This window comes from Malaclemys terrapin, chromosome 8, assembly GCF_027887155.1.
Source record: "Malaclemys terrapin pileata isolate rMalTer1 chromosome 8, rMalTer1.hap1, whole genome shotgun sequence".
NCBI lineage: Eukaryota > Metazoa > Chordata > Testudines > Emydidae > Malaclemys > Malaclemys terrapin.
In genome coordinates this window covers 29,215,474-29,240,940 of record NC_071512.1, presented here as the reverse complement: position 1 = coordinate 29,240,940, position 25,467 = coordinate 29,215,474, and the positions used below count along the sequence as shown (strand labels likewise).

General features: G+C 44.0%; 1 protein-coding gene across 1 annotated transcript in view; it reads left to right on the top strand.

Moving 5' to 3' along the window:
- Positions 1 to 1,246: 1,246 nt before the first annotated feature.
- LOC128842597 (rho GTPase-activating protein 7-like) overlaps positions 1,247 to 25,467 on the top strand; it is a 150,161-nt gene continuing 125,940 nt past the window's right edge. Inside the window, exon 1 of the mRNA XM_054038741.1 lies at positions 1,247 to 1,433. Within this exon, the coding sequence (XP_053894716.1) occupies positions 1,319 to 1,433 (115 nt within the window). The 5' untranslated portion in view covers positions 1,247 to 1,318. The remainder of the gene's footprint in view (positions 1,434 to 25,467) is intronic.

The window sequence follows — 25,467 nt, the reverse complement described above, 5'->3', positions numbered from 1 at the left end:
CTAGATGGGAACTTGACCCAGATTCAATTTCCTGCTCTTCCACAGTCTTCCTGTATGATCATGGACAAGCCACCTAGTCTCACTGTTCCTTCATTCCCCATCTGTAAAATGGCCCTATGGTGAGGAACTCAGGCACTGCTGTCATAGCAGGTGGTGCTGTTACATAGACTTCACATTCTTTTCATTAGCAAATATTCAGTCTTTGAAAGATCTCATGGGTGTTAGTTTTGTTATGCAAGATTGTGGGTTGAGGGAGCTGTGCAAGTAGCAGCAAAGTCAATCCTTGGGCAACGGCAGAGACAGTTGCTCCCTGGGTATCAGGCATTGCTGTTAGGCTGAGATTCCTGAAAGAAGGGTTTCCTGCAAGCTGTTTGTGACCACCTCTGCTCCAGGACTAGTGTATGTGTGTAAATAAAACAAGTTACACTTAAAATATACCCAGAATCTGTGTTGCTGGAAAGCCTACCTGCAGGGCCCTGGACACCTGCTACCACTCCTCAGAGGAGCAATAAGTATCTTAGGTATTAGATAATGGAGGCCATTAAGTACCTTTAGATAATAGTTGTGTGAGAAGCAGTATTGCTCTAGGGAGGTAAGTAGGTAATTAGAGTAATTCATCAGAACTTTAGGGCCTGATCCAAAGTCCTTTGAAGTCAATGGGAATCTTTTAATCTGGCCTTCAGTGAGTTTGAGCTGATACTAGAGGAGAAACTTCCCATTATGAAATTGGAGAGACTGGACTCTTTGTTTCAAATAGTTAAAAAAAAAATGCTTCCTAAATAAACAATTGCAACATAGTGAAGAAAACTACAGGCACGAGCGCTACCATGCACATATAACAAAAAGCAACAATGGAAGGAACCTGGAAATGAGGAAGTTGTTCCCCATACAGTTAATGCAAAGAAGCTGGAAACTGAAGGTACAGTGCATTGTCTAACATTTCATTCCTGTTCCAAGTGACGCCTTGTTGCCTAACTTGTTATTTATTGCTTTGCATGGCAGACGATCAAGTCTGTTTATAAAATGTGGCTGCTGAGATGCAGAACTGCATTTTGCTCTGAGGCACGGGGGACCCAAGTGGGCTGCTATTTCCTTTACAGCACTGCCTGACCCCAGATTGTTTGGAAGGAGGGCTCTCTCTCTTTTTCATTCTGAGAGGGGTGTTAACAAATTACATGCAGACTTTTCCTAGAGTAACTTTTCCTGACCAGTCTAAGAAGAGAAAGCTGGGAGAATTGAGTTCTCAATCTGCTGGGATTTTTTTCAGGCTGTTGGATCTTAATGGGCTAAAACTGCCTCCGTGGATTTGATAGCCAGGATGGCATATCCAGAAAAATCTCGTTTGAGGAGATCCTTCAGTGAGCATATCAAGGACTCAACCAACAAAGCATGGGATGTGTTCTGGAAGAGCGCAAGAGAAAAACGCTTATCAGGTCAGTCACAGGGGATACTTATTCTTATTCAAACTGATGCAAAATAAGTGGTGGAAATGGCAGAAAATGAAAATGTATGTGCCCCTATTCCAGTGGAAGAGGCACTTAAAATTATGTGTTGCACTAGTATGTCATTTTAGAAGGTTAGGTGGGTATGGCCCTATAGCCCTGGCTGTTGCTTTTTCATCTATGTGACAGTCGATATCTTAGACTGATATTTAGTGTGGGCACCAATTTACAGAGTCTCAAGTACTCTACCTGAATTTCTACCTCTAAATATTTATACTGCTCATCCTTTTGCTGAAGTTTTGAAGACACTTTACTAATTTGGCAGCATTGGCATATCAAACTCTTATAGTCATAATTGTCAGGAAACGTGAATGTTAATTTGCAATGAGGAGTTTCCCAAGCACCAAGAAACTGATTGAAATCAATTGTGCTGTGGTTTTATAATCTCTGATGAACTGATCTCTATACATGACATAGGCATTCAGCACTTACTAGTGTTAGACAAGTATGTAATAAGAGTAGTTGCATAATTTGGAATTCTGTCAAATGCTATATTGCAAAATCTCTTACATACTATTTTCTGTGCTTGTGACCATGAACAGCTGCAAGGACAAGCCCTGAAACAAATCTCAACCAAACCAAAGAAAGGGAACTGGTATCTTTTTGTATGTGGAGCTTTAGACTTCCGGCTTTGGATGAATTTGTTGTAATGCTCAGAAGAATATAGGCATGATTCAGCCTCTAAATGATTACTTGATAATGCAGAGACATGTTGAATTCTGACACTCTACACAGGGAGTGGGAGTCACATGGTAATATAAAATCAATGCTTGTAAAATGTACTCTATATAACGCCTCTTCAAAGAATACTGCTGTTATTAGAAAGCATTCTTTTTAAGAAAGGGAGCCTGACTTTTGGATTACCAACCTGACATTCAATAGCAATAAAACATGCATGCTTGTTTAGCGGACATAAATTATATCAGGTAGACAAATAGGGCAAGTTTCTCCCAAACTTTGACTTCAAAGTTGTCAGGTTTGAAATAAAATTTCTATGTGAACCCAGATGATATGAAGCTAATCCTCCCCAGAGCTCTCTTTGACTGTAAAATCTAGGAATGGGACATGGCAATATTTTTCAGTCAATCTAGCATTATAAGGCAATGTTGAGGTTGGGTTGTTTTTATGGCAATTGGCCCAATTTCTAATTGCATGGGGCAAAAAAAATCCCCCTTACTCAGCTTTGATTCTGCCCCGACTGCAATAGATGTTGATTTGTGTAAGGACTGAATAAGAGCCTCCAGGTTTAGTCCCTGGTTGGGGTTCTGAGTCACAAATTTCATCTCTTCTAGTCAGTTTCTGTGGACCTGCACTGACTCTCTCAAGAGCAGTCCAGACAGGACAAATGTGAAGGCAGCCAGAGTAAATGACCCAGGAAGCTTGATTAAAATTAGTAATAAGGCAAACGTGGCTACTTTTAATTCCTTAAGTCTGGGAATTGCGACAGTAAGAGTAGCATTCAGGTAAATGAACGAAACATGCAATAAAGGATCAGAAGATTAGTAAGGCAAACTGGAACTCTCATTGGGCTTATTTCTCACAACATCACAAACCCAATATTAGGAGAGCTATTATAACCTTCAGTTGTTAGGGAGGGAGCTGAATTAAAAGCCTGGATCAAAACCTGTGGGAAAGGTCAGAAATGACAAATCTGGGCTTTGCAGCGAGCCCTTATCCTTACACATAGTTGAAGGTTGTTTGTATCCAGCCATTAAAAGTTCATATCCAGAGCAGGATTTAGGAGCGCTGAAGTCAATGGCATTACATAAGTTCACATCAGTTGAGGATTTGGTCCATTATCTTTTGGTTGCATGTCCTGCAAATGCTGACATAAATATCTGCTCATTCTACATACAGTGGAAGTAGCACTGTGCTACACAACTATATCTTCACAATATAACACTGTGTTGCTCTGTTAGAGTAAGATGGCTGTCTTGAAGGATATAAGTAAGGGTACAAGGAGGTGTAATTCTAGTGCAGGTAGGCATACCTGCTCTAGGTTTAATCTCCCTGGCGAGAATAACAGCAGTAGTGAGAATGTGGCGGTATGGGCTAACCACCCCACTACAACCCCACCACTAGGAATGTACTTGGGTTGCTTGTCCGTGCCACCGCATCTTCACTGCTATTGTTACCTGTGCTAGCTAGATCAAAACTAGCATGGGTATGTCTGCCAGCATTGCAGTCACACTTTCATTTATGGTGTAGATTACCCTTAGAAAATAATGACAGGGAGTGTTTAAGTGCCAAGCACCTCTCAGGAACAGGCTTATGATAAAACTCCCATTGAAAGCCTGCCTGATCCCTACACCTTGCAGGAATCCTACCTTACTGCCTGACCTCTACACTCAGTTTCCTTCTGGAATCATGTGAAAAATCCTTACATTTCTCATGGGAAAAAATATTCCTATAGTTTTTTTGAGCCAAAAATGGGAAATTCTCAACCCCCTCACATACAAACCCATTGCGCTGCTCAAAGAAAGGTTGCTTTCCTGTCTGGACAGGACCAAAATCCTGACACTTACATCTACTCAAAAAAAAAAAAAAAAGCCAGATTTTACTTTCTGAGAGCAGAACTCTTCTAAAAGAATTATAAGCAAGAAACATATAATGGATTGAGCAGCTGTACAGAATGCTTATACTGCACTGTAAACACTTGATTCTAGATGCAGAGTTTCCTGTTGCAAAGTTTCCCAATGTCAAGGTCTGTTCAGATCAGGGAATCTGGTCCCATCTGCATGTTGCCTTAAGTTTGCCAGATTTGCTGTAGATAATTAACCATACCTCAGCATTTGTAGTATCTCCTACAGTAACTCCTCACTTAACGTTGTAGTTATGTTCCTGAAAAATGTGACTTTAAGTGAAACGATGTTAAGCGAATCCAATTTCCCCATAAGAATGAATGTAAATGGGGGGGTAGGTTCCAGGGAATTTTTTTTTTTTTGCCATACAGCATAGTACTATAATTGGGAGATACCCCCGCCTTACCCCACACAGGCACAGCTCACTGGCACTGGAGACAGTGAGGCAGGCAAGGAGGCTGAAGGTGCTGTAGGCTGGGAGAAGCATGTTTTGCAACAGCAGTGGCAGCTTTCCCTACTCTGCAAGCACCAGGGGCGGGGGGCTCAAACCTCGGCCTGCCCATGCCACCCCTTCCCCCAAACTCCCACCCTTAACCCACCTCTTCTTCCTCCCCCTTTACTCCGCACACCGCGTCCTCGCTCCTCCCTCCCCTCCTGCCTACGGCAATCAGCTGGCTTGCGACGTTCAGGGGCAGGAGGGAGGGGGAAGGAGCGAGAACTTGGCACACAGGCTCCCCCTCCCTCCTCCTTCCCCTGCCTCCTGCCCTTGGCAATCAGCTGGTTTGCAGTGTTCGGGAGGGAGGGGGCGAGTCCTCTGCACGGCGAGTCCTCGCTCCTCCCCTTCCCCCCCCCCCCCCCCCCGAATGCCACAAGCCAGCTGATTGCTGTGGGTGGGAGGCGGAGGGAGGAGGGGGAAGGCACTGATCTGCAGGGTCTGCCAGTGGTCTGGGGGCACTGTGGGGGTGGTGTAGGGAAGCTGGTAGGGGAGCTGCCAGCTGTGGACAAAGCAGGCAGCCAAACGACATTATAGCAAAGCATTGCACAACTTTAAATGGAGCATGTTCTGTAATTGAGCAGGGACGTAAGATTGAAACAACTTTAAGCGAGAGGACGTTAAGTGAAGAGTTACTGTACGTATTCCTTGTAATAAGTTTAATTGGTATCTATCAAGCCAAGGCACTTGAGACGCTTTTAAGAATGACCACCATACTACAGCTAAATCAGCTTACAAAATGTATTTACTATAATCCAAGATAAGTCCCTGAAATTCTATCCCTGGGCTTTTTCCGCCTTCATGTTTTGTTTCAAAGTATACACAAATGTTTTGAAATAGAGCTGGCTGAGTCCTGCAAAAACAGTGCTCAAAAACACTCTGACAGCTGTATGTTCAGGTCCTCTTAAATGTTGCTCATGTGACAAGGTGGTTGGTTGTATGGCAAATAGCCATTCCTACTCATTAGTGCACATGTATTTCTACGCAAGCAAAGGTATTCCTGAATGTATACTGGGGACTGTGCATGTGACCAAGAGCAAATAACATGGCATGTTTTCATTTTTCTATTTACAAATTTTAAATTCTCCGGTTGGTTGAAACAGCATGTGACCAGTCACCTACTGCAAATAGTCAAAGTGACTAGTTGGCAAACAGCTCATAGGCAAAACATTGTTCATCTGACCTATTGTGCAAATTAGTTTGTTAGTCTAGCTGATTTCAGAGAGGGCCTGGAGATCACAAATACTTAAGCTGAGGCTAGGATGGCCAGGATAGTATAACATTTTTGGATGGTTAGCACTGAAACTTCAGCATATGCAACCCAGGCAAAGTCTTGGGGTCCATTCTCCTCTGCTGTGTTAGTTATGTGAGGAGCATGGAAGATACAGACATTTTCTAAAATGGGCATCCAACACAAGACATTTCCCAAAGATATATATTTAGAAAGGTAAAATGTAAGGAGGGTTTTTGTTTTTCCTACTACTGAGCTGAGTTATCAGAATTCTTCCCCTGCGTATCTGGATGCAGATGCTCTGGATTCAGATTTCACTGTGATGTTCACAGCTCCCCCCCCCCCACCCCCCCATGCTGCTACAGTACAACAAATCCATCGGTACCGTTTGCAGAGACACCAGAATTCCTCTCATATATTTATTAGACCACATGGCGATTGCAAATTACCATACTGGCAACCATTCAAATATGTACCTGATAGCGAAAGCATCTCTATATAGGGGGAAAAAACCTCTCCCAGATGTTAAGCTTGTGCACCATGGAGGATAAAGAATAGCAATAAGCGATGCAGTTGAGGTTAATTTAAGGAGTAACTGAAATATATAAGGAGTCCTTTTGGCACCTTAGAGACTAACAAATGTATTTGGGCATAAGCTTTCTTGGGCTAGAACCCATTTCATCAGATGCATGAAGTGGAAAATATAGGAGCAGGTATAAATACATGAAAGGATGGGAGTTGCCTTACCAAGTGTGAGGTCAGTCTAATGAGACAATTCACTTAACAGCAGGATACCAAGGGAGGAAAGATAACTTTTGAAGTGGTAATGAGTGGTCTGTTTCAGACAGTTGACAAGAAGGTGTGAGTAACAATAGGGGGAAATTAGTATTGGGGAAAATAGGTTTAGGTTTTGAAATGACCTAGCCACTCCCAGTCTTTATTCAGGCCTAATCTGATGATGTCCAGTTTGCAAATTAATTCCAGTTCTGCAGTTTCACGTTGGAGTCTATTTTTGAAGTTTTTTTGTTGAAGAATTGCCACTTTTACTATTTTATTATTATTGAGTGACCAGAGAGATTGAAGTGTTCTCCTACTGGTTTTTGAATGTTATGAGTCCTGATGTCAGGTTTGTGTCCATTTATTCTTTTGTGTAGAGAATTTCTGGTTTGGCCAATGTACATGGCAGAGGGGCGTTGCTGGCACATGATACATCAGACCTTCATATTCTTCACAAGAAGTCTTTATTGGATATTAAAAGTAACAGATACAGTGTAAAAATCATTTACAATCCAAGTTCTTACACTGTATATCAACAGGGCCAAATGAACATTGTTATCCATGTATCCATATTGCTAGAATGGTGTGACTAAGGTCTGAGAAGTGACTGCAAAACTGACACCTTCTTACTCTGTTTCTTCCAGTGTGTATTCTGACACTTCTGACTGTTTTACTTATGAAAGCATATTATTCCTGTCAGCATGGAGAAAAGGAGCTGGACTCATGATTTCCCGGTTCTAGCACTGATCTTTGTCCTCTTTGTACCTTTCATGATCATAACAATACCTTCTTCTGACTTAACAGTTTTGTGGATGATCCTGGATTTTAAACTCAGGGCCATGTTGACCTTTCAGTTTGGGGATTCTTGCTAGGGGGAGGTGTGGGAGAGGGCACTCTGACTTCCTTTCCCTTGACTGAGGCTGAGACTGAAGCTACAGAGCAAGGGGTGTGATTCGTGTACCCATACACGCACTAGCTCTCATTGAGTTAGCATGAGTACAAGTAGCAGTGTAGCTGCCATGCTAAAGGCGGTGGCAGCGGAGGCATCGCGGAGCTATGTCAAGTACATACCTGTTGGTTTCAGGTGGATTTGTGCTCATCTGTGCCTCCACTGCCACTAATATGGAATTGCTAGGGAATGTGACTTTCCTGCTTTTTCTCTCTGATGTGTAATTTCACCCCTCACTCCCCCAGGCAGAGGTAGGGATGTGGGAGGGGTGGCAAACCATGCATTCCCCCCTCCTGCCTGAGGGATAGCCATTCTTAGATTGCTTGGTGCTCAGAGGGGGACAGAGTGGATTAGGGTGGCTAGCCCAGAAGGCATGTTTGGGTTAGGCCACAGCCCATCTTCATCAGAAGAACTGAATAGAGTATAGCAAGAGCCACTTCCCAGCAAGAGTCATCAGTGCCAATGGATGCTGTATACTGCAGGTCATGCCCCTCAAGCAATGCACCTCTTCCTCTTCCCGGTGCCCCACAGCCTCCTGGGAGGGAGAAATTTGCCCAGAACATGTCACATGTCAGTGGAAGACTTTTTTTTTATTCAAATGAAAAGGCCCACTGAATGGGAACTTACTACCTCCTGATGGGCTTTCTATCACGTAGGGTCCTGTCCTGGCAGACTACCCCCACAGGGTCCCCAGCAGTTCCAAAATCAATTGGAGGGCTGGGTCACAGTGAGCACACAGCACCTGTGAACCTCACTGTACAAAATGGCCAGGGCAGCCAACTGAGTTCAGCAGATTTCTGACCAAAGGGGCTCCTATGGAGACTTGATTGTAATTTAAAGGTGCCCACCTCCAGTAGGCCCCAAGGTGAGAACTGTGGTACAAACCACTAGCTTTGCCCCCTGGGTGAAGCCCTTCTTGGACAGAACAGACCCTGTTGGGACAGAAGATGTAGCAGCACAAATGTTGCACAATGTAGCTTTCCCCATTGAACATTGATGAAACAAAAACTCATCTTGCTGAGACTTTCAAACAGTTGTTTATGTTTAGATACCATCCAGTAAAAGCCAACAGGTCCTGGAACAAAGTCACAGGCAGACGTGAAGTTACACCGGGGTGACATTCCACTTATTGAGCCTCAAAATTACTTAGCCAGAATTAAAATAGATGGTTCCACACTCTAGAAAGAGCTGATTATCTCTACTTCTGATGAAAAGTACTGCTATCTATCTCTTCAGGACATAGGTAGCCTGTTGCTCAACAGCTGCAATTACTCTCATATGAAATAATCTTTATTATTTCCACTGGTGGGAGATGCTAGACTAGTTCTGCAGTTAAATAAAACATTCTGTTCATAAAATAAATACAAGCTCTATTGGCCATGACAGTAACAAATGTTCTAGTTACTTAAATTGGCTTTATAAATATTTTTCTTTAAGAAGCTTTGTGGGTTGTTGGTAGAACTGTCCATTGCTGACATAAACGGCTTGTGTTAACCTCTGCAGAGAAAGAGAAGAGATTTCTTAGGGGGGGAGGGATAGCTCAGTGGTTTGAGCGTTGGCCTGCTAAACCCAGGGTTGTGAGTTCAATCCTTGAGGGGGCCACTTGGGGATCTGGGGCAAAATCAGTACTTGGTCCTGCTAGTGAAGGCAGGGGGCTGGACTTGATGACCTTTCAAGGTCCCTTCCAGTTCTAGGAGATGGGATATCTCCAAAAATTTACATGGTATTTATCCCGTTTACCGCTTGTAAGATTTCTTATAAGTACCATTCTCCTTTCTCGGATGTCAATGGAAGGATATAGAAGGGTCATTCCAGAGGAGAAAGTGTAGTTGTTCCCAGAGGTTACACAAAACCCTGTTAAGTGAGAACATTCATAGTTTTTGTCATAGCCTTGATTTAGCTCCTCCTGCTGGACCCTCACCTGGCTGATGTGATTGGATCCCAACACTGGATTTGTGTGCTTTTAGCTCCCCTTTGGTCTGTGTAGGCTCTAGGCATTCTCTATCTTTTACCCCTAGGCTCACTCCCTGGTTACAGATTCTCTGATTGGTGTCCCTTTTTGGAAGCTGGACCATGGTCAAGCCCCAAGACTCCCTAGTAACTTAAACACAGCCATCCAAGGGCTCCATCCTTTTAGGTACTCTAGTTTATAGTTTAACCCTTCAGGGATATGTGATAGCTGAGGCCAAATAGGACTCAGACTTTGAAGAAGGATTTATAAAACATTCACTCTTGTCTTTAGACAGCACAAGAGATACACGGATATAGGCAAAACAAAAAACACCTGCACACCATTCCCTGCCTCAGTTTCCTTTCCACTCTTGAACGTTCTTTGGGATTTAGGTCAGTGTCCTTTCAAGGTTCTAACCCCCCTGCCCGGACCTTGCTCCTCCAGCTCAGGGTTTCTCCCCTGGAGCATATAGTCTCTTTTCTGACCAGCTTCCTTCAGCTTTGGCTGGTGCAGCTGTCAAATGGTCTTCTCTTTCTCAGGAAGCAGAGTGTCTCATCATCTGAGTTTTGTGTATCCCAGAATCTCTCTCATCTGAGGTTTTTAAACACCAGTCCTAACACCTGGCTTGTTTGTTCCCTTTCTGGAGATTTTTCCACTCCTCCAACCCCCTTCTGTGCAGACCACCTGGAATAACTGGATTCTTCCAGCTCAGGCACCTTCCTTAGCACACCCATTGTCCTGCCAGAGTACAGGTCTTAATGTTAATGACTTCATTTGTTTGTTCTGTAGCTTCTTCCAGACAGGAAACATATTAGGTGACAGGGTCAGTGTCAGCTAATGACTGATTTACTGCACATTGAGGGGTGGAGTGAGGTGTAGAGTCAATAATATCAAACTGAGCTCATCAGTTGTGCATAGGAAGGTCCCCCAAATCAGCAGTTTTGCCTCACAATAATCATGGGCCTGAAGTCCAAGTTCAGATCTGGGTGGGGTTTTAGATAGCCTGCTCACCCCAAAGATTAGCAATGTTCAGATGTAGGCTTCTGTGTCTGCCCATTACTGAGACAGACCATGGGGATTAGCCCCTCCCAAAGCAGCTCTATGTGGCTACTCCAATCATGATAGTGTTTAATAGGCACACTCCATCCCTATGACTACAGATACTTCTCTGATCATAAACAAATCTCCCAACACTTTATATGTGACAATGAGCTTGGTTGTCATCCCAAACATTCCTTTTCCATCTGATTGCACCCTAAGATTTCACACAATGCACAACAAACAACTCTTTGCCATGGCATGTTATGATGGCCAAAAGCATAAGTGGATAAGTTCATGGAGGATAGGTCCATCAGTGGCTATTAGCCAAGAAGATCAGGGATGTAACTCCATGATCAGGATGACCCTAAACCTCTGACTACCAGAAACCTGGCGTGGAAGATAATTGCCCTGTTTTGTACACTCCTCACTGAAGCTCTAGTATGGGCCCTGCTGGATCCAGGATACTGAGCCAGATGGACCTTTGTCTAACCCAGTATGGCCGGTAATTTAGGTTCCAGTGGTTTGGGGTATTAAAGAAAGGAGCACTTCCTAGGATGCTCACTGCATGAGGCTCACCTCTTTAGTGCTTTATAAAAGATACAGCATGCACCCATGCACACAATAGGGCTGCTCCACTGATGTTAAGCCTTCACTGACTGCACACATCTATTGATTGGGATTATGGAAAGAAAAAAAGTCTGCTACCTCAATGATTAATGAAAAGAGCTGTGTAAGATGTTCACAACAAAACCCCAACATCAGTGAAACATAGCTGGGTTTGGAATCCATTATATGCTAGAAATACCATCTACATTTACTTGAAAAGCTTGCTAGCCTTCTGAGCCAAACTCATCGAGGCTGATTTTATTGTTTTGCATCAAAACAAAGTGAAAGTTATTGGTTTGGGCTGACTTGCATGTTGAGTTTGGGGTGGATTTGTGTGTGTGGGGGGGAGCATTATAGATGTAAATCATGATGCCCCACCAATGTGGGTTCCTTTGGGAAACCAAAGAGTATATCAGTCTAGGCTGGGATTTTCAATAAAGCCTTAAGAAGTTAAGGGCCCAGCAGCTAATTCCCTTAGGTTCCTTTGAAAATCACAGTGCTAAATTGATTCCGAAGTCCTTCCATTGGAGTAAACAGGTGCTTTGGCTAGGAGTGGCCTGCAGGATTAGGCCCATTATTATTACCAGCAATTCTGGAATTGCTCACTATGGGCCCTGACCCAAAGTCCATTGAAGACTACATTAGTGGGGCTTTGGATCAGGTCCTGTTTCCAGATGAGAAACCAAGAGCCCCAGGGAAAATATCTAGAAAGCATGAAAAGGTTACAAGAAATGAAGTCAATATAAATCCTTTCAAATAATTTTTTCCTTTACTCTATATGGCAGAAAAAAAGGGCAATTAAAATATCTTTGGTATATATTTCTTTAAATAATATCACTATCTCTGGGCATAAGACAATGACCTAGGGCTTTAACTCCCTTCGATTTTTAAGACAAACTTCCATTTAAGTTTTGGCTTAAAAACTGAGAGTGTGATACCACCCAGAGCTAATAAACAGGAAACATTGGGATATAGAACAAATAAGGTGCCATCATGTTTGGAAATCTCCTAATGGAATCCGAGGGCCTGTATCCATTATTTCTCATAAAGGGTTTGTCCCCCTTTATATCTTGTAAATGCATAACTTGTAAATTATAGGTGCACAACCAGCTGTTATCTGGTCCAGGAACATATTAAACTTCAACTATGCTATGTCAGGTTTGCTGTCCAAGTTAAACAAGACAATTGGGAGTAGATGTCCCTTCCCCACAAGGAGTTTATAGACCTGCACATTGGAATCTGAAGGCCTGTGCAGCCCTTATTATGTATTGTTGAACTTGGCCACTTAAATTACGGACTGGGTTCTCTGAATGGTGTCACATTATTTTTCACCTATGGCTGACCTTTTCTCTTTCTCCTCTTGTTTTCCTATTGTACATGTTAAATCTGTTTGGTTTACAATGGTGACAGAGAGGGAATGAAGTCTTCAGCAAAATTCCATCTCTTCTTTGTAACTAGACCTACAGTTTGGGAATATAAAAAGGAGGCTGTGTGGACAGAGCAATCTTTCCCTTCCCTGGAGATGAATAGGGTGTGTTAGCTGGATTAGGGGGACTATTGTTGGAAAGTGTTTTCACCATTGTTTCATGTCACTTTTATGGTGCATAGACTGGGATAGGCCCTATGTAAATAAATACATACACTGGGCTCTTCTCATTCCAAATTCTCTCCTCTAAATTACTGAAGCTTAAATTGCTCATGTACTTCTCTAAAGCTATCCTGTCCAGCTTCCCATCATGATTCATTGAAGTAGATGGAGGGTAGGCGGGTCATTTGAGAGCTAATTCCTATCACAATATGACCTTTAATAGAACATCATATGTTGGACATTACGGTCTCCCCTCTAAGTAAGAGATCAAGAGAAGCATCTTAAATTCATTATATCTGGATCTTTCAGATGTGACCTTCAAGTCATGTCTGTTCTCCAGAGACATTTAGAGAGGGGGCAGAATTATGAACCTGCCTCCAAACACTCCTCAGTGGGGTTTTCAAATTCCAGATCTCTCTCCTGAGCCTATTTCTAATCCCATGGAAACTCTTATAGCAATGTGGGTTTTCTCATAGTATGTTTGACCAAAGATGTCCACCCTGCCCTGTTGTGCACCCTAAAAGTATGAGGTTGTCACTCCAGAGGTGGTGGTGGATAAATACAGTTGTTGGTAAAGTGACTTGGGATTAAGGGTCACATAGACAGTAAATGTAAAATGTTCTTGATCCTGTGATCACAGGACTGAGCATGTTTGATAGTTTAGGTTATATTGAAGAAGGATGGTGAAAATCAGACATAATACATTTCTCACTCTATCAAAGAATGGTTCATAGTGTTATTTCCCTTTACTCCTTGCAATATAAAGATACTGGTAAGCTATCATAACTAGCTTAAGTCCCTCTCATTAATGACTTGTTAAACCAATGCTGAGAGTACAAAACAGCCAGAACTCTCCTGCATAATATTATCACAAATGTTCTCCTTTTAAAATGATGTTGTGATAAGTTTTCCCAGGGAAGAAATCAGGGGAACTAGCCAATGCTCTTCTTGTTTAGAATGATTGGTTTAACAAAGAGTTAAAAACTAGTGGGTTCCTCCCCCCATCCCTCCCCCCAACAAAATAACATTCTTATCCCTTGGAAGTGGCTTTTGCTCCCAGTGATTCAAAGAAACTTCTGTCCTGTAAACACTGTTATAAATGTGGGTCAGACTTCCTCTTACCCTAGTTGGTTGGTTGTGATCTGTATAATACACTCAGAATTCTAGACGACAGTGACCCACTCCATATGTTATGCCTTCTGTTGTAACTGTGGGGAAAAGAACCTTCAACCCTTACTCCATTGCACTGTTTTGAGAAAAGAATGAGTTATAACAAATACAGCCATGTGGAGGGGTTTTGAACTGATAGTAATAATATATGAAAAGCTAACAGGATATGAAAAATTACATTTATTTAGCACCCTCCGAGCACCACTTCATTTAGTGCGGCATTCTCTCCTGGCTCCCCTCCATGCAGTGTGAGGTTCAGATCATGTTTGAAGAAGGAGAAACTCCTACAAATAGTTGCAGTTTCAAATATTTGTTACTATTCTGGTCCATAATGTAAACTACAGTGAGAGCTTGCGAGGGGAGGAAAAGCCAAAGCCTTCACCATAAATCACTTTGTTGTGCCAGTTGAACCAACCTGTGGAATGAAGGGCTCAAGAGTGAAGTTTTAACAGAATATTCAAGGTTTGCTCCTTCTCGTATAAATCATTTGGTCCTTCTGAACATAGGAGGGTTCCACTCAAACTCCTCCTGGACTAGCAGGAGGTGAAAGTTGTGCTCTGTGTCACTTCATTTTCCATTAATTTTGATTTAAGTTTAGGAAAAATGATACCTATACACCACACCATCGACTGATCCCAAAGCCCTGTACAGTCAATGGCAGACTTTCACATTGTTTCCAGTGGGATTTGACTTAAGCCATCCTTGCCCTGACAGCTGTTATATACTATCTCTGTAGTGGAATAACCACCCAGAAACATGACAATCTTTCCCTCTCTCCTGTACCCCCTCAAAAAAAAAAAAAAAACCCAACACACTTTGGCAGCATGTCAATCTAAGCAGTAAAATATGCCTTAGGCCCCATCACATTTCTTTCCTCTACGTTCCCCACATGCTAAGGCAAATAGATGGCTTGGAAAGTAATTTTTGTCTTGATTTTCCATGAGGGCTCAGTTTGATTTATGACATGATACAAAATAAGTTTTCATACTGCTGTATCTGGTCCCCTTACAAATCAGCAGTGTAAGATCATGAGGTGTTAATGACGTCCATACGGGTAATAGGCAAGAGTATCTAGTTCTGCTTGAATCTGAATAATTTACAAGAGGAAGGGAAATAAGAAGATCCTTTTCTCTTCTACTGTTTAAACAGAATCTAACTATCCTTGGATGGGAAGCCCACCACATCTCTCCTTCCTCCCCACACTCCCTTTATCATGCCATCAGGGCTCCAACTAGGAGGAAAGGTTGTCTGGTTTTAAAATGAAGTTACAGTAGATTAGATATTTAAATTTTGACAGGGCATCCTTTCCTCCTGGCTCTCCTTCAGTTCAGGCCCTGGTGATCTGTACCGAAATAAGAGTCCTTCAATTCTCTTGACAGTTCTTCTCCAAGTTTAGATAGAAGTGTGAATTGGATAACCAGAATATCTAGATGAATATTAGATGCAATGAATATCTTTGGCCACAGGGTGGTGATGTTAAGTGGCATTAAATATTAGAGCAGGGGTTGGCAACCTTTCAGAAGCGGTGTGCCGAGTCTTCATTTATTCACTCTAATTTAAGGTTTCGTGTACCAGTAATACATTTGAACATTTTTAGAAGATCTTTCTATAAGACTATAATATAACTAAACTATTGTTGTATGTAAAGTAAATAAGGTTTTTAAAAATGTTTAAGAAACTTCATTTAAAATTAAATTAAAATGCAGAGCTCCCTGGATTGGTGCCCAGGACCTGGGCAGTGTGAGTGCCACTGAAAATCAGCTTGCATGCCGCCTTCGGCACGCGTGCCATAGGTTGCCTACCCCTGTATTAGAGTGTGGTTAAGAAGGATGTGGAGGGAAACAGTTGTGCCAGGTGACCAGCAATTCACACTTGCTGGGATTGTGCCAGTAAAGACATGAACTCTGATTTCCTCAGAGAATTAGTGAATAGTTTTCCTAGTTTGCTATGGTGGTTAGAGCTGGGCATTGATATCGTATGGTGTGTGGGACACTCATGTATAAACAGTGCTTCAAAATCTTAGGGAGTGGAAGTTGTAAACGGATCGATAAATTGTGCTCTGAGAGCTGACTCCTGTCCCCTGCTGTGCTGATGCACTAGGGGAGAAGATCATCCCAGGAGCTTCCCCATGTACGCTGTAGTATAAGCTGTCTGTGTAGACCTAAGAAATATACCTTAAAATAACATTACCAGCCCTCATACAGCATCACCCAGATGTCATACCCTCGTGAGTTAATGGGGTTGTCCAGACACTTACCTGAACGGTACTCCTGCTGCAGTCCACAATAAACTTTAACCAGGATATGCTTTGCTTCTGTCCCAAGGAACAGTATAATGCATTGGCTGCACAGCCCATCCCTTGGTTGTTTATGAAGAATCCTGCCCTGGCTAACAGGAATCCCCATGCAGAAGATACACTGGCCCCTCTTTACGAACTACACAAAGATGGTTTTCCCCTTTAAATGTTACGTAAACAAAGAGGACTGGTTTCTCCACTTGGGCACTGGTCTTTTTCCAGAACATCTCCATACATTTCTGAACTGCCTGCATTCAATCTATAATAAGAAGTGGGCCAATCCACTGAAATCCAATGTCCCTGAAGTTTGGATCCAGACTGAGTTAGAATGTTCCAGCTCCGACCCACCTCTAGTAGTCCTGATTTTCAGAGACTGCGAGCACCCCAAAAGCTCTTATTAGTTTTATACAGTGACAACATCTGGTTAGCAGCCTCTGGTGACCCTGAGGCCTCCTCTCTCTGGCTGTATTGTACCAGCTGATCACACACCTGGTCTCAATTCAACTGGATTTGTTTCCAAATATGCAGCTATGAGCAATTTCTCACTTTGGGATGATACATCCTATGTTGACTCATTCTGACCCATGTGACCTTCAAGAATAGACAATTGCTTGCACGAGATGTTGGACTGTGAGAAAGTAATTAGCCTGGCAATATTTTTAAAATGCTGATTGTGAAAGAGGAATTGTGGTCAGTATTTTCCAATCGGCATTAGACACGGGAAATTTACACAACTTCACTACATTGTCCCTTGCTGTGCAACAGCCCAAACAAACAATCAGCAGTGTTGGCTCTGTCTCCTAGTTGAAGAGCAGGGTGCGTCTCAGGGATGTGACTGCCTTTGGCAGGGAAAAATGGCAAAACACATAGTGCAGAGGAGCCCAGAGGAGAATTGCTTGGCAAGCATGGAAGCAGTGAGCACTGGTGGCCAAAGAGCTGGGGCCAGAAACAGAGATAGTGAGGTACATTTTTCTTTTAAATTAGGATGAAAATCAGTAACTGCTGCTCTGCCACATGGGGCCCTACTCAGTGAAGAAAAATGAGAACCAATCACCAACGTAAAATGCATTGACATTTATCCCACCGTGAACAGCTGTTACCAGAGCAACCCTTCCATCCCTCGCCTGGAGGATCTGCCCTGCACAGGGCAGAGTCCAGAAGGGGCAGCCAGCATCCTCAAGAAGAAGAATTCAGGGAGAGCGCTTGTTTGTCTCATGCAAAATCATGGGACACAGCAAAGGGAGACTTACAAGGAAGGCATCTAAGGAAGTTCACAGTGCTGAAATACTAACCTTGAACTGCTATCACAGAAGAAGTTTGAGGCTCCTACCACAAGAGGGGAATGAGAGCCTCATAAGAGAAAGAGGTGTTTGTGAGCTGAAAACCCTGGAGGACAGAGTGTTCTCCAAGTGTGTGAATCTGGTCCTGCTACAGTGTATTCCCAGGTGCCCTTTTCATTCTGGATCTCTCCAGAATGCCAGCACCAATGCAGGCAAAATACCACATCTATTTGTGAGATGACCAGTGCTCTTTCTACATAACTATAGGAATGCAGTGAGTTGCACTAGCTCTATTCATTACAATTTGAAGGCAGATACATTAAAAAGAATAGTTCTTTCTTTGTAAACAGTCTAAAAATATCCCCTTGTTTTTTCTCTGCTTGATCTGGACTTCAGAGTCCGAGAATGAAGGTGGGGGTCAGACTGTCTTCCTGGAGCCAAGCCTTTCCCAGTGGGGTTTAAAGAATAGAAGAAACTCAGAAATTCGTAACATTATAACCTCTGATCTTAGAAACAAAAGGGCCACCCCCTTCAAATTCTCTCCTGTGTTCTCTTGAACTCTAGAAAATCAGGGCATGTTTGTCTAGTTCTCTCTGAAATCATTACAGTTCTGAATTTACAGGCTAGTCTGAGAGAGCGGTACACACACTTTAAGTGATGCTCAGTGTTGCCAACTCCTGTGATTTCATTGTAAGTCTTCATGCAAAATCTGGAGTTTTTCTTTAAGCCTCAACTCCAAACTGCTGCAATTATGTGAGAATCTCAGCTTTCATTTAAAGGAAAACAATAAGTTCCTAGCTCTCACTGTTGCAGAGACAAGTTTGAAAACATGAGCCAAGCGCACCCTAAAGATTCAGAAACCAGAAGCTGAAACATGTAACTTTTTTTAAAATCTTGTGATTTTTTTTTTTTAAGCCACCGTCATGGCTTTGGGGGCCTGACTCATGATATTTGAATGCTTGGCGTTGGCAATACTGCATTCACACTGAAAATGTCATAGGAACAGAATGGGTTTCCATGGTAACATACTGCATCTTCATGAATAAACTAGTCATTGCTTAGAGATCTTATGTCACCTTTGATGGTGGGTATTGTAGTAATTGCAAACTTGCTTAGTTGTTACCAAAACTAGAATTAGCATACTGCCCCCCCCCATACTGTATTGATCTCAATGGCAGCCTGCTGGGTTTTAGTCCCGGCTTTGTCACTGGCTCATTCTGTAAGTTGGGGCTAGTCATTTTACCTCTGAGCCAGTGTATTCCTCTTTAAAACTTACCTATCATGTTGAAGCAGGCTTCCCAGCTCAGCCTAGCTGTACAGAGTATCTGTGTCATGCGAGTTACAGAGAAAATTGTCCCTCTGGGCTCTTCGGCCAAGAGGAGAATGCTTAGTTTCAGTGAATATGGCTTGTGCCTTGTTTTTTGTTTAACTGGTGGGGGAACAGTGGGGGAGGGGGGCCTCAGAAGCTCATAGTTAAAAAAAACAGCTGAAAACCCTTTTGAAACCTATTAGCTCATGTTGCCCCAAGGTACAGCACTTTCCACACTCTGTAACTTCCTGTTGTTGCAGAAGACTGTAAAAAAACAAACAAACAAAAAAACCACTCTCTTAGGGCACCAGCCTTTGCAGGGGGAGCTCTAGGGGTTGGGGTGGGATGGGGGATGAGACAGGATGAGGGGCCTGCATTTCTCTCCTGACCCTTTTGGGGGGGTTAGTGTAACCTACACGCTTGCATTTCACAGTATTGCCGACCTTAAGAAATCAGTCAGACCCTCAAACATCATGAGATTTTTTTTGTCTTTTTACTCTTTAACTCACCTCTATTCCTCTGCCCCTGCTTCTGATAATTTCAGGTTGAAAAGCAATTTCAATGCATACAATGCACACCTCCCTCCCGTTGCTCAGATGGAGACTTCACTTACCCTCTCCTCACCCCTGAGATAAGGGAACTGTCATCCATTTCCTATTACTGCCTTGACCCAGCAGCGACTCTTCTCTGCCTCCTGCTTTCCCAAGACTTCTCTGCCTGGGTCCCAGCAGCACCACTTCCTCAACTTCCTCTTCCCTGACCCGGGACTCTCTTTCTGCTCTAGTGTCATACATGAAGGCTAGCTGTGCCCAAGTAAAATCCCGTCTGAGATCCTAGGTATGTACTTGAGGGCCTAGCCAAAGCCACTGTCTGTGCCACTGCAGCCATACCACTATTTTTGGTGTGCTAGCTTGAGCAGAGCTAGCATGTGTACATCTACCAGCACTGGGAATTACGCCTTCCAGGTGCAGTGTAGACGTACCCAAATATGGCTCTTCCATTTGAATCCAGACAGTGCACTCCCTATCTCACTTGAGCCAGAGGCTGGACGGTACCACTCGGTGTGAGAGTTTGACTGTTGTTGCAGAAGAGTTGGGAGGAGACTGTGGAGCTGCCAGCCTACTCCAATGTCTTGTCTTCCCTTGCAGCAGCATGTAGGGAACATGTAGTTATGTGCTACAGTGAAAGGCAGGCTGTCCTCACACTTGTCTCTGCAGTGGGTAGCTAAACACAACAGTGAAAGGTTCTAGTGGGAGGAGGCAGCTGGGCAAGGCTCATAAGCCATTCCTCATAATCTATACTGCTATTTATACCTAGGTGTGCAATGTCTGCACTCTACATGCTGCCATAAGTGTAGATGTACCTTAACTGTAACACGGTCTAGGGAGATAGATACACACACACACACACACACACACACACACACTTTGGAATTGCACACACTTCATGAAGGACTGAGGACTCACCCTATGAGAAGTTGGAGGGACGTGTATGTATATGTGTGGATACAAAGTATACACTTCCTTGCCCCTACAACACTTTAGATTCTAAAATATGAAAGTTTTTTTAAAACCTAGTTTGCCTTTGACTAAATATGATTAATTATTTTATGAATTTCATTCAGTTTGGCCAATGAAAATAGTCAGTTTTTTTTGTTTGTAGTAAGTTTCGTTATCTGGTTTTCGTGCACTAACACCACCCCACAGTGTTTTGTGCTGCAAGCATGTCAGGGGAATATTTAAATCCAGACAAAACTATTTTCCTTGAAGCTTGGGAGACATTTATATAAACATTTCTATGAATGAGGGCTGGCTCCAGGCACCAGCTAAGGAAGCTGGTGCTTGGGATGACCAATTCAAAGGGGCGGCACTCCATCCGGTATCGGAGCGGCACATCCGGGTCTTCAACGGGAATTCGGCGGTGGGTACTTCATTCCCTCTCTTCCCCTGCCACCGAAGAAGAGAAGAGGGAGTGAAGGACCTTCCGCCAAATTGCCGACGCATCTTTTTTTTATTTTTTTGCCACTTGAGGCGGCAGAAAAGCTGCAGCCGGCCCTGCTATGAACATTAGCATTGTAAACCTTTTCTTATGGGGTGAGTAGTGCATAACATAGACAGATAGACTCCTAGATTCCAAGTTTGTCATGAAAATGGAACAATGCTGTAGAAGGAAGCTGGATGCAACATTGCGCTGTAATAAGGATCCATACTTGGCATGAACAGAAGCACACTGGAGATCTGAGGTGAAATCCTGGCCCATAGAAGTCACTTAGAGTTTTGTCAGTGACTTCAGTAGGGCCAGGATTTTATCTGGTAACTTTATGTATTGAGGGAACATTGAAAAATCGAAGATATTTGCACATCACCATTTTATCCTTCAATATGATGTCAATGGTGCTGTTTTGTAATGGATTGTAACACCAGCAGCAGAGAAAAAGTTGCTTGATTGAGGTCTGTGTGTCCTAACCTTCATAGTGCGATAAATGTAAAGGGTGAGAGTATTTCTTCCCCCAAATTGTCATATCTTTGTAGGCCCAGATAGCCATCTCATTCTGGAGCACTTGATATGTCCTCCTTCTCAGGAGACAGTTATCGGCTTCCTTCAGCAAAAAGGAGCACATCTGTTCTGATTTATAGACTTCTCTCCCTGATCTGGGATATGTAATAGTGCAGAACTGTACTAGTAAAGAAGCTTGTTTTGTGTCCCTGCCAAATAGATGAACATGGTTTCTGCCTGGATATTCTCATGAACATGCCACTAATTATTCAGAGGGACAATGATTTTCTTTTCATTACCTGTCTTAAGGCATCACTTTCAATGAATTAGCCAGTTGCATACATACTCATGTCCCTAGGCCCCTTGATTATTTTAAGGGGAGAGGGGGTCATGCCTTTAACTTTACAACTCTTTAAGAGTACTTGGTAAAAACAAGTATGTGGGGGAAGGAGGAGGGGGTGGAATCCTGATGGATGTAGCATTCATTAGTAAAATAAATTATTTTTACAGAGCAATCAGTGTCTGCAGTTTCCTCTGGGAAAGAAACTCAGCTGTTCACACTGAATGATATTTTAAGGGAAAAGCACACCAGGGAATTGTAAGTGGGTAGTGCTTTTTCTTCTGTGTGCTCTTGCACAGGGCTTTGACAAGCAGCCGTACTCAGGCCCTCATTGGCACTGTTGTTCCCATTAACTGCACTCAGATCTCTAAGTAAAGCAGAGGTGTTTGTTTTTAAACAGCCACCTCCTCCCCTTAGCTGCTAATCCCCTAAATCATTTGGAGCAGAATGAACATGTAGGTGAACATAAGGCCATCCAAGGTTGACTGGAGCCCATGCTTGAAGAATTCTGTGAATACCTGGTGGGCAATATTGAAGTGGATGTTGAAGTAGACAGGACTCCCCTGAAAAGCATGCAGGACTCGGATGGGAAATTATCCTGCTTTCTGGACCAAGAGACTAGCCTGGGCCATGATTTCCTGGATCCCTGAAGATTAGGGATTTAGAAAGACCGTGAGGGAGGGAATTGTAATAGTCATGATGGGGAATGAATAAGTACCGCAGTGGAGTCAAGGCCAAGACTAGGAAGAATTCTGGCAATGCTGGAGGGAGGCAGTGATAGACAGATCTACAGATAAGGGAAATGTAGGAGGGAAAAGAAAGTTCAGAGTCAGGGATTAATCCAAGATTCCTGACCTTGGGAACAAAGGGAAGGTCTGAGTTAGACATTATGATAGTGCATTCAAAGACACAGAGAACTTTTCCCCAGGAAAACTTCAATCTTTGAAAGTTATGAAGTAAATAAGAATTGACAGTCAGGAAAAGAGTCAAAGGGGTCAAACAGCAAAGCAACCACAGCCTTGCCTTAGTAAGAGCCTAAAATGGAAATTCCTGGCTAGCAGGGATCCCCATTGTCAAGTAGCTTGCTTCCTTAGCAGGGTCGCCTTGAGCTCTAAGGTGAGTGGAAGGAAGGCGAAAGAGCATCTATGCTCCTTTTCCTTATGATGATCAGAAAAATAGTTTACAGTTTGTTTGGGAATGAACTTGCCTTAGTGTTCTAAATTTTGTGTCTGACACAATCCCACACCCATCTAGTAATGCACTGCAGTAAGAGAAGTGCTCTCTGCAAGAAAGAGGGCCAAGATAGTGGAACTATAGTGTCCCAAACAGACATTACCATTCCTGGGAATGTAAAAACACAGCTTCTGTTATAAGCACCTGGAGGGTGATTGTCACACTTGTGGGAGTAAACTGAGGTATCCAGCGTGAATCACTACCACTGACTGCTCACGGCAGCAGGGATTCTTGTCTGTGCCCGCCAAAGAAAACTCCCCAACTACTGGCTGCTGGCTAGGGCCGGCTCTGGCTTTTTGGCCGCCCCAAGCAAAAAAAAAAAAAAAACCTGCAGCGCAGCCGGAGTGCGGGTGCAGGGGGACCGGCTGAGGGGGGAGCGTGGCCGGGAGAGAGAGAGAAGGGGGTGGCCAGGGCTACAGCAGGAGCGCTGCCACGCGGCCCCTCCCGCTGCGCCGCCTCCTGCCATGAGGGCTCCGCTCCGGTCGGCGGGGAGGGAAGGAAGAAGACTGCCCTGCAGGGCGCTCTGGTTCTCCGTGCCGCCACCCCCTACAGGGCGGCCGGAGCAGAACAAGAACAAAAAAACCAAAAACAAACAAAACAAAAAGCGGCCGTGCCGCCCTAGGATTGGGCAGAATGCCGCCTCCAACAATCTGCTGCCCCTAGCACCAGCTTGCTCAGCTGGTGCCTGGAGCCGGCCCTGCTGCTGGCAAGACAAACACTCTGCTCCAGGGTCCACAAGCCCCATTCTTTCCCAGTTCAGCCTATCAATTTACACTTGAGTGCCCTGAGTCCCTTGTCTTCTGGACACTCCCCAATCCACAGCCTCTATGGAAGCAGTGCACCCCAGTTGACTGGTTTCACCTCTGTTCAACAGCATCCTTAGCACAAGGCGCTTAGACATGTCTAGAGTAAAACCAAATTGAAGTTTATTTAATAGAGTGTGAGATAGAAATTCATATAAAAGCAAGTTCAAGGGTTTAGAAACATAAGGTTACATGTAGAAGAAAAACATAGAACACAATCTATAGCCTATATGTATTAATAAGTTATTTCCTGTCTAATAAAGTATTTCCAAGCTAATGGTCAGTCCTTACAGCGCTTGTCCAGTCCAGAAAACTGGGATCCACCTTTCATGAGGCACATCCGCTGGCAGAGTTTCTCCTCCATAATGTGCCCCTTCTCCTTCTCCTCTACAGTTACAGACTATTGTCTCTTAGCCACAAGGTCCCCTATTCAGAGACTTTTCTTGGGGTTCTTTTGTCTTTTTTGTAAATGCTCAAGCCTGCATCTGGTCCAGACAGTCAGCACAGGGCTTAGGCTGGAGCCACATATGTTGATTGTTCTCAGTGTTGATTGAGTCAGCTCTGAGACTTCCCTGCATCAGGTGACAACTTTCACTTCCAGCGGTTTTGGAACACAGTATCCTATATGTTACATAACTCCTACAGTGCCTGGCTGCAGGCCGGCCCCCACTAGCTGAAGCCCAGAGCAAGGGCGCCAGAGCCCTCCCAAAAGTGTGTGTGTGGGGGGCCCCCACTCACTGTGGAGGCGAAAGCAGCCCCCTGCCTGTGTCCCAGGTCCCTCGCCCAGGGCAGGTGGAGGGCCTGACAGCTCTCCCTGACCCGGCTCCAGCTAGATAAGAGCCAGGTGGGCAGCTGTGGGAGCCGCAGCGGACCCTCCACCTGCCCAGGGTGCGGGGGGCCCAAGCAGCCCCCAGCCCGCCCGCACCCTGGGCAGGTGAAGGGTCCACCGTGGCTTCCCACAGCTGCCTGGGCTCCCCAGCTGGGCTCCACGCTGGCCTGGCTGGGGGTGGGGCCTTGGGGGAAGAGGAGGGGAAGGGGGCAGGGTCCTCCCCAGCAAAAAATTAACAGGCCAGGTGGCCGGCCTGTCCACTTTCAAAAAGTGGGAAGGGAGGGCTATGGCCCCCTGACCCTCCCAATTCTGGGGACACTGACCAGGGCCCCAACCAAGAGCCACAGCAGAGCGTGGTGGGCAGCAGGGGGGATACGGGGGGTGGAATGTGAGCAGGGCCACGCAGGCAGTTTGGGTAGGCTGAACCTTCTCCTGCCTTTGATATTGCCCATGAGAGTAGGCCTTGACTAAAGTGATTCTGTTCCTCGAGATCATAGCATGTTGACTGATGCAGGCTTTGTGACAAATGGCTGCCTTCTCCAAGTTACCCCAGCACCCAGTGCCGAAGTGAAAATAAGGTTTTTCTTGGATCCCTTTCCTGGCAGATGGCCCATGTGAGGAGTATATTTTCATTTCTCCTGATTGTCATGGAAAGAATAGACTGTGCTTTCAAAGATCCCATTTAGAATTACAAGATAGAGCCAGAGTTAGCTTCCAGTTACAATAATGTAAATCTGGAGTAACTCTAGGAAAGTCAGTGTTGGCTAGGGTACAATGTAGGCTAGGGTAACTGGGAGCAGAATTTGCCTCATACTGAATGTACACGAAATACCTTCTTCCAAGAAAGAAGTGGAAGTGGAGGCAGACTGGAGAGAGATCTAAGTATATTACTCATTACTTGTTTGAATCTATAGCTAGAAATACCAATAGTTGAAAATGTTTGAGGTTTCCCTTCTACTATGCTTAACTTTGTTATTAGGTAAGGGATTGC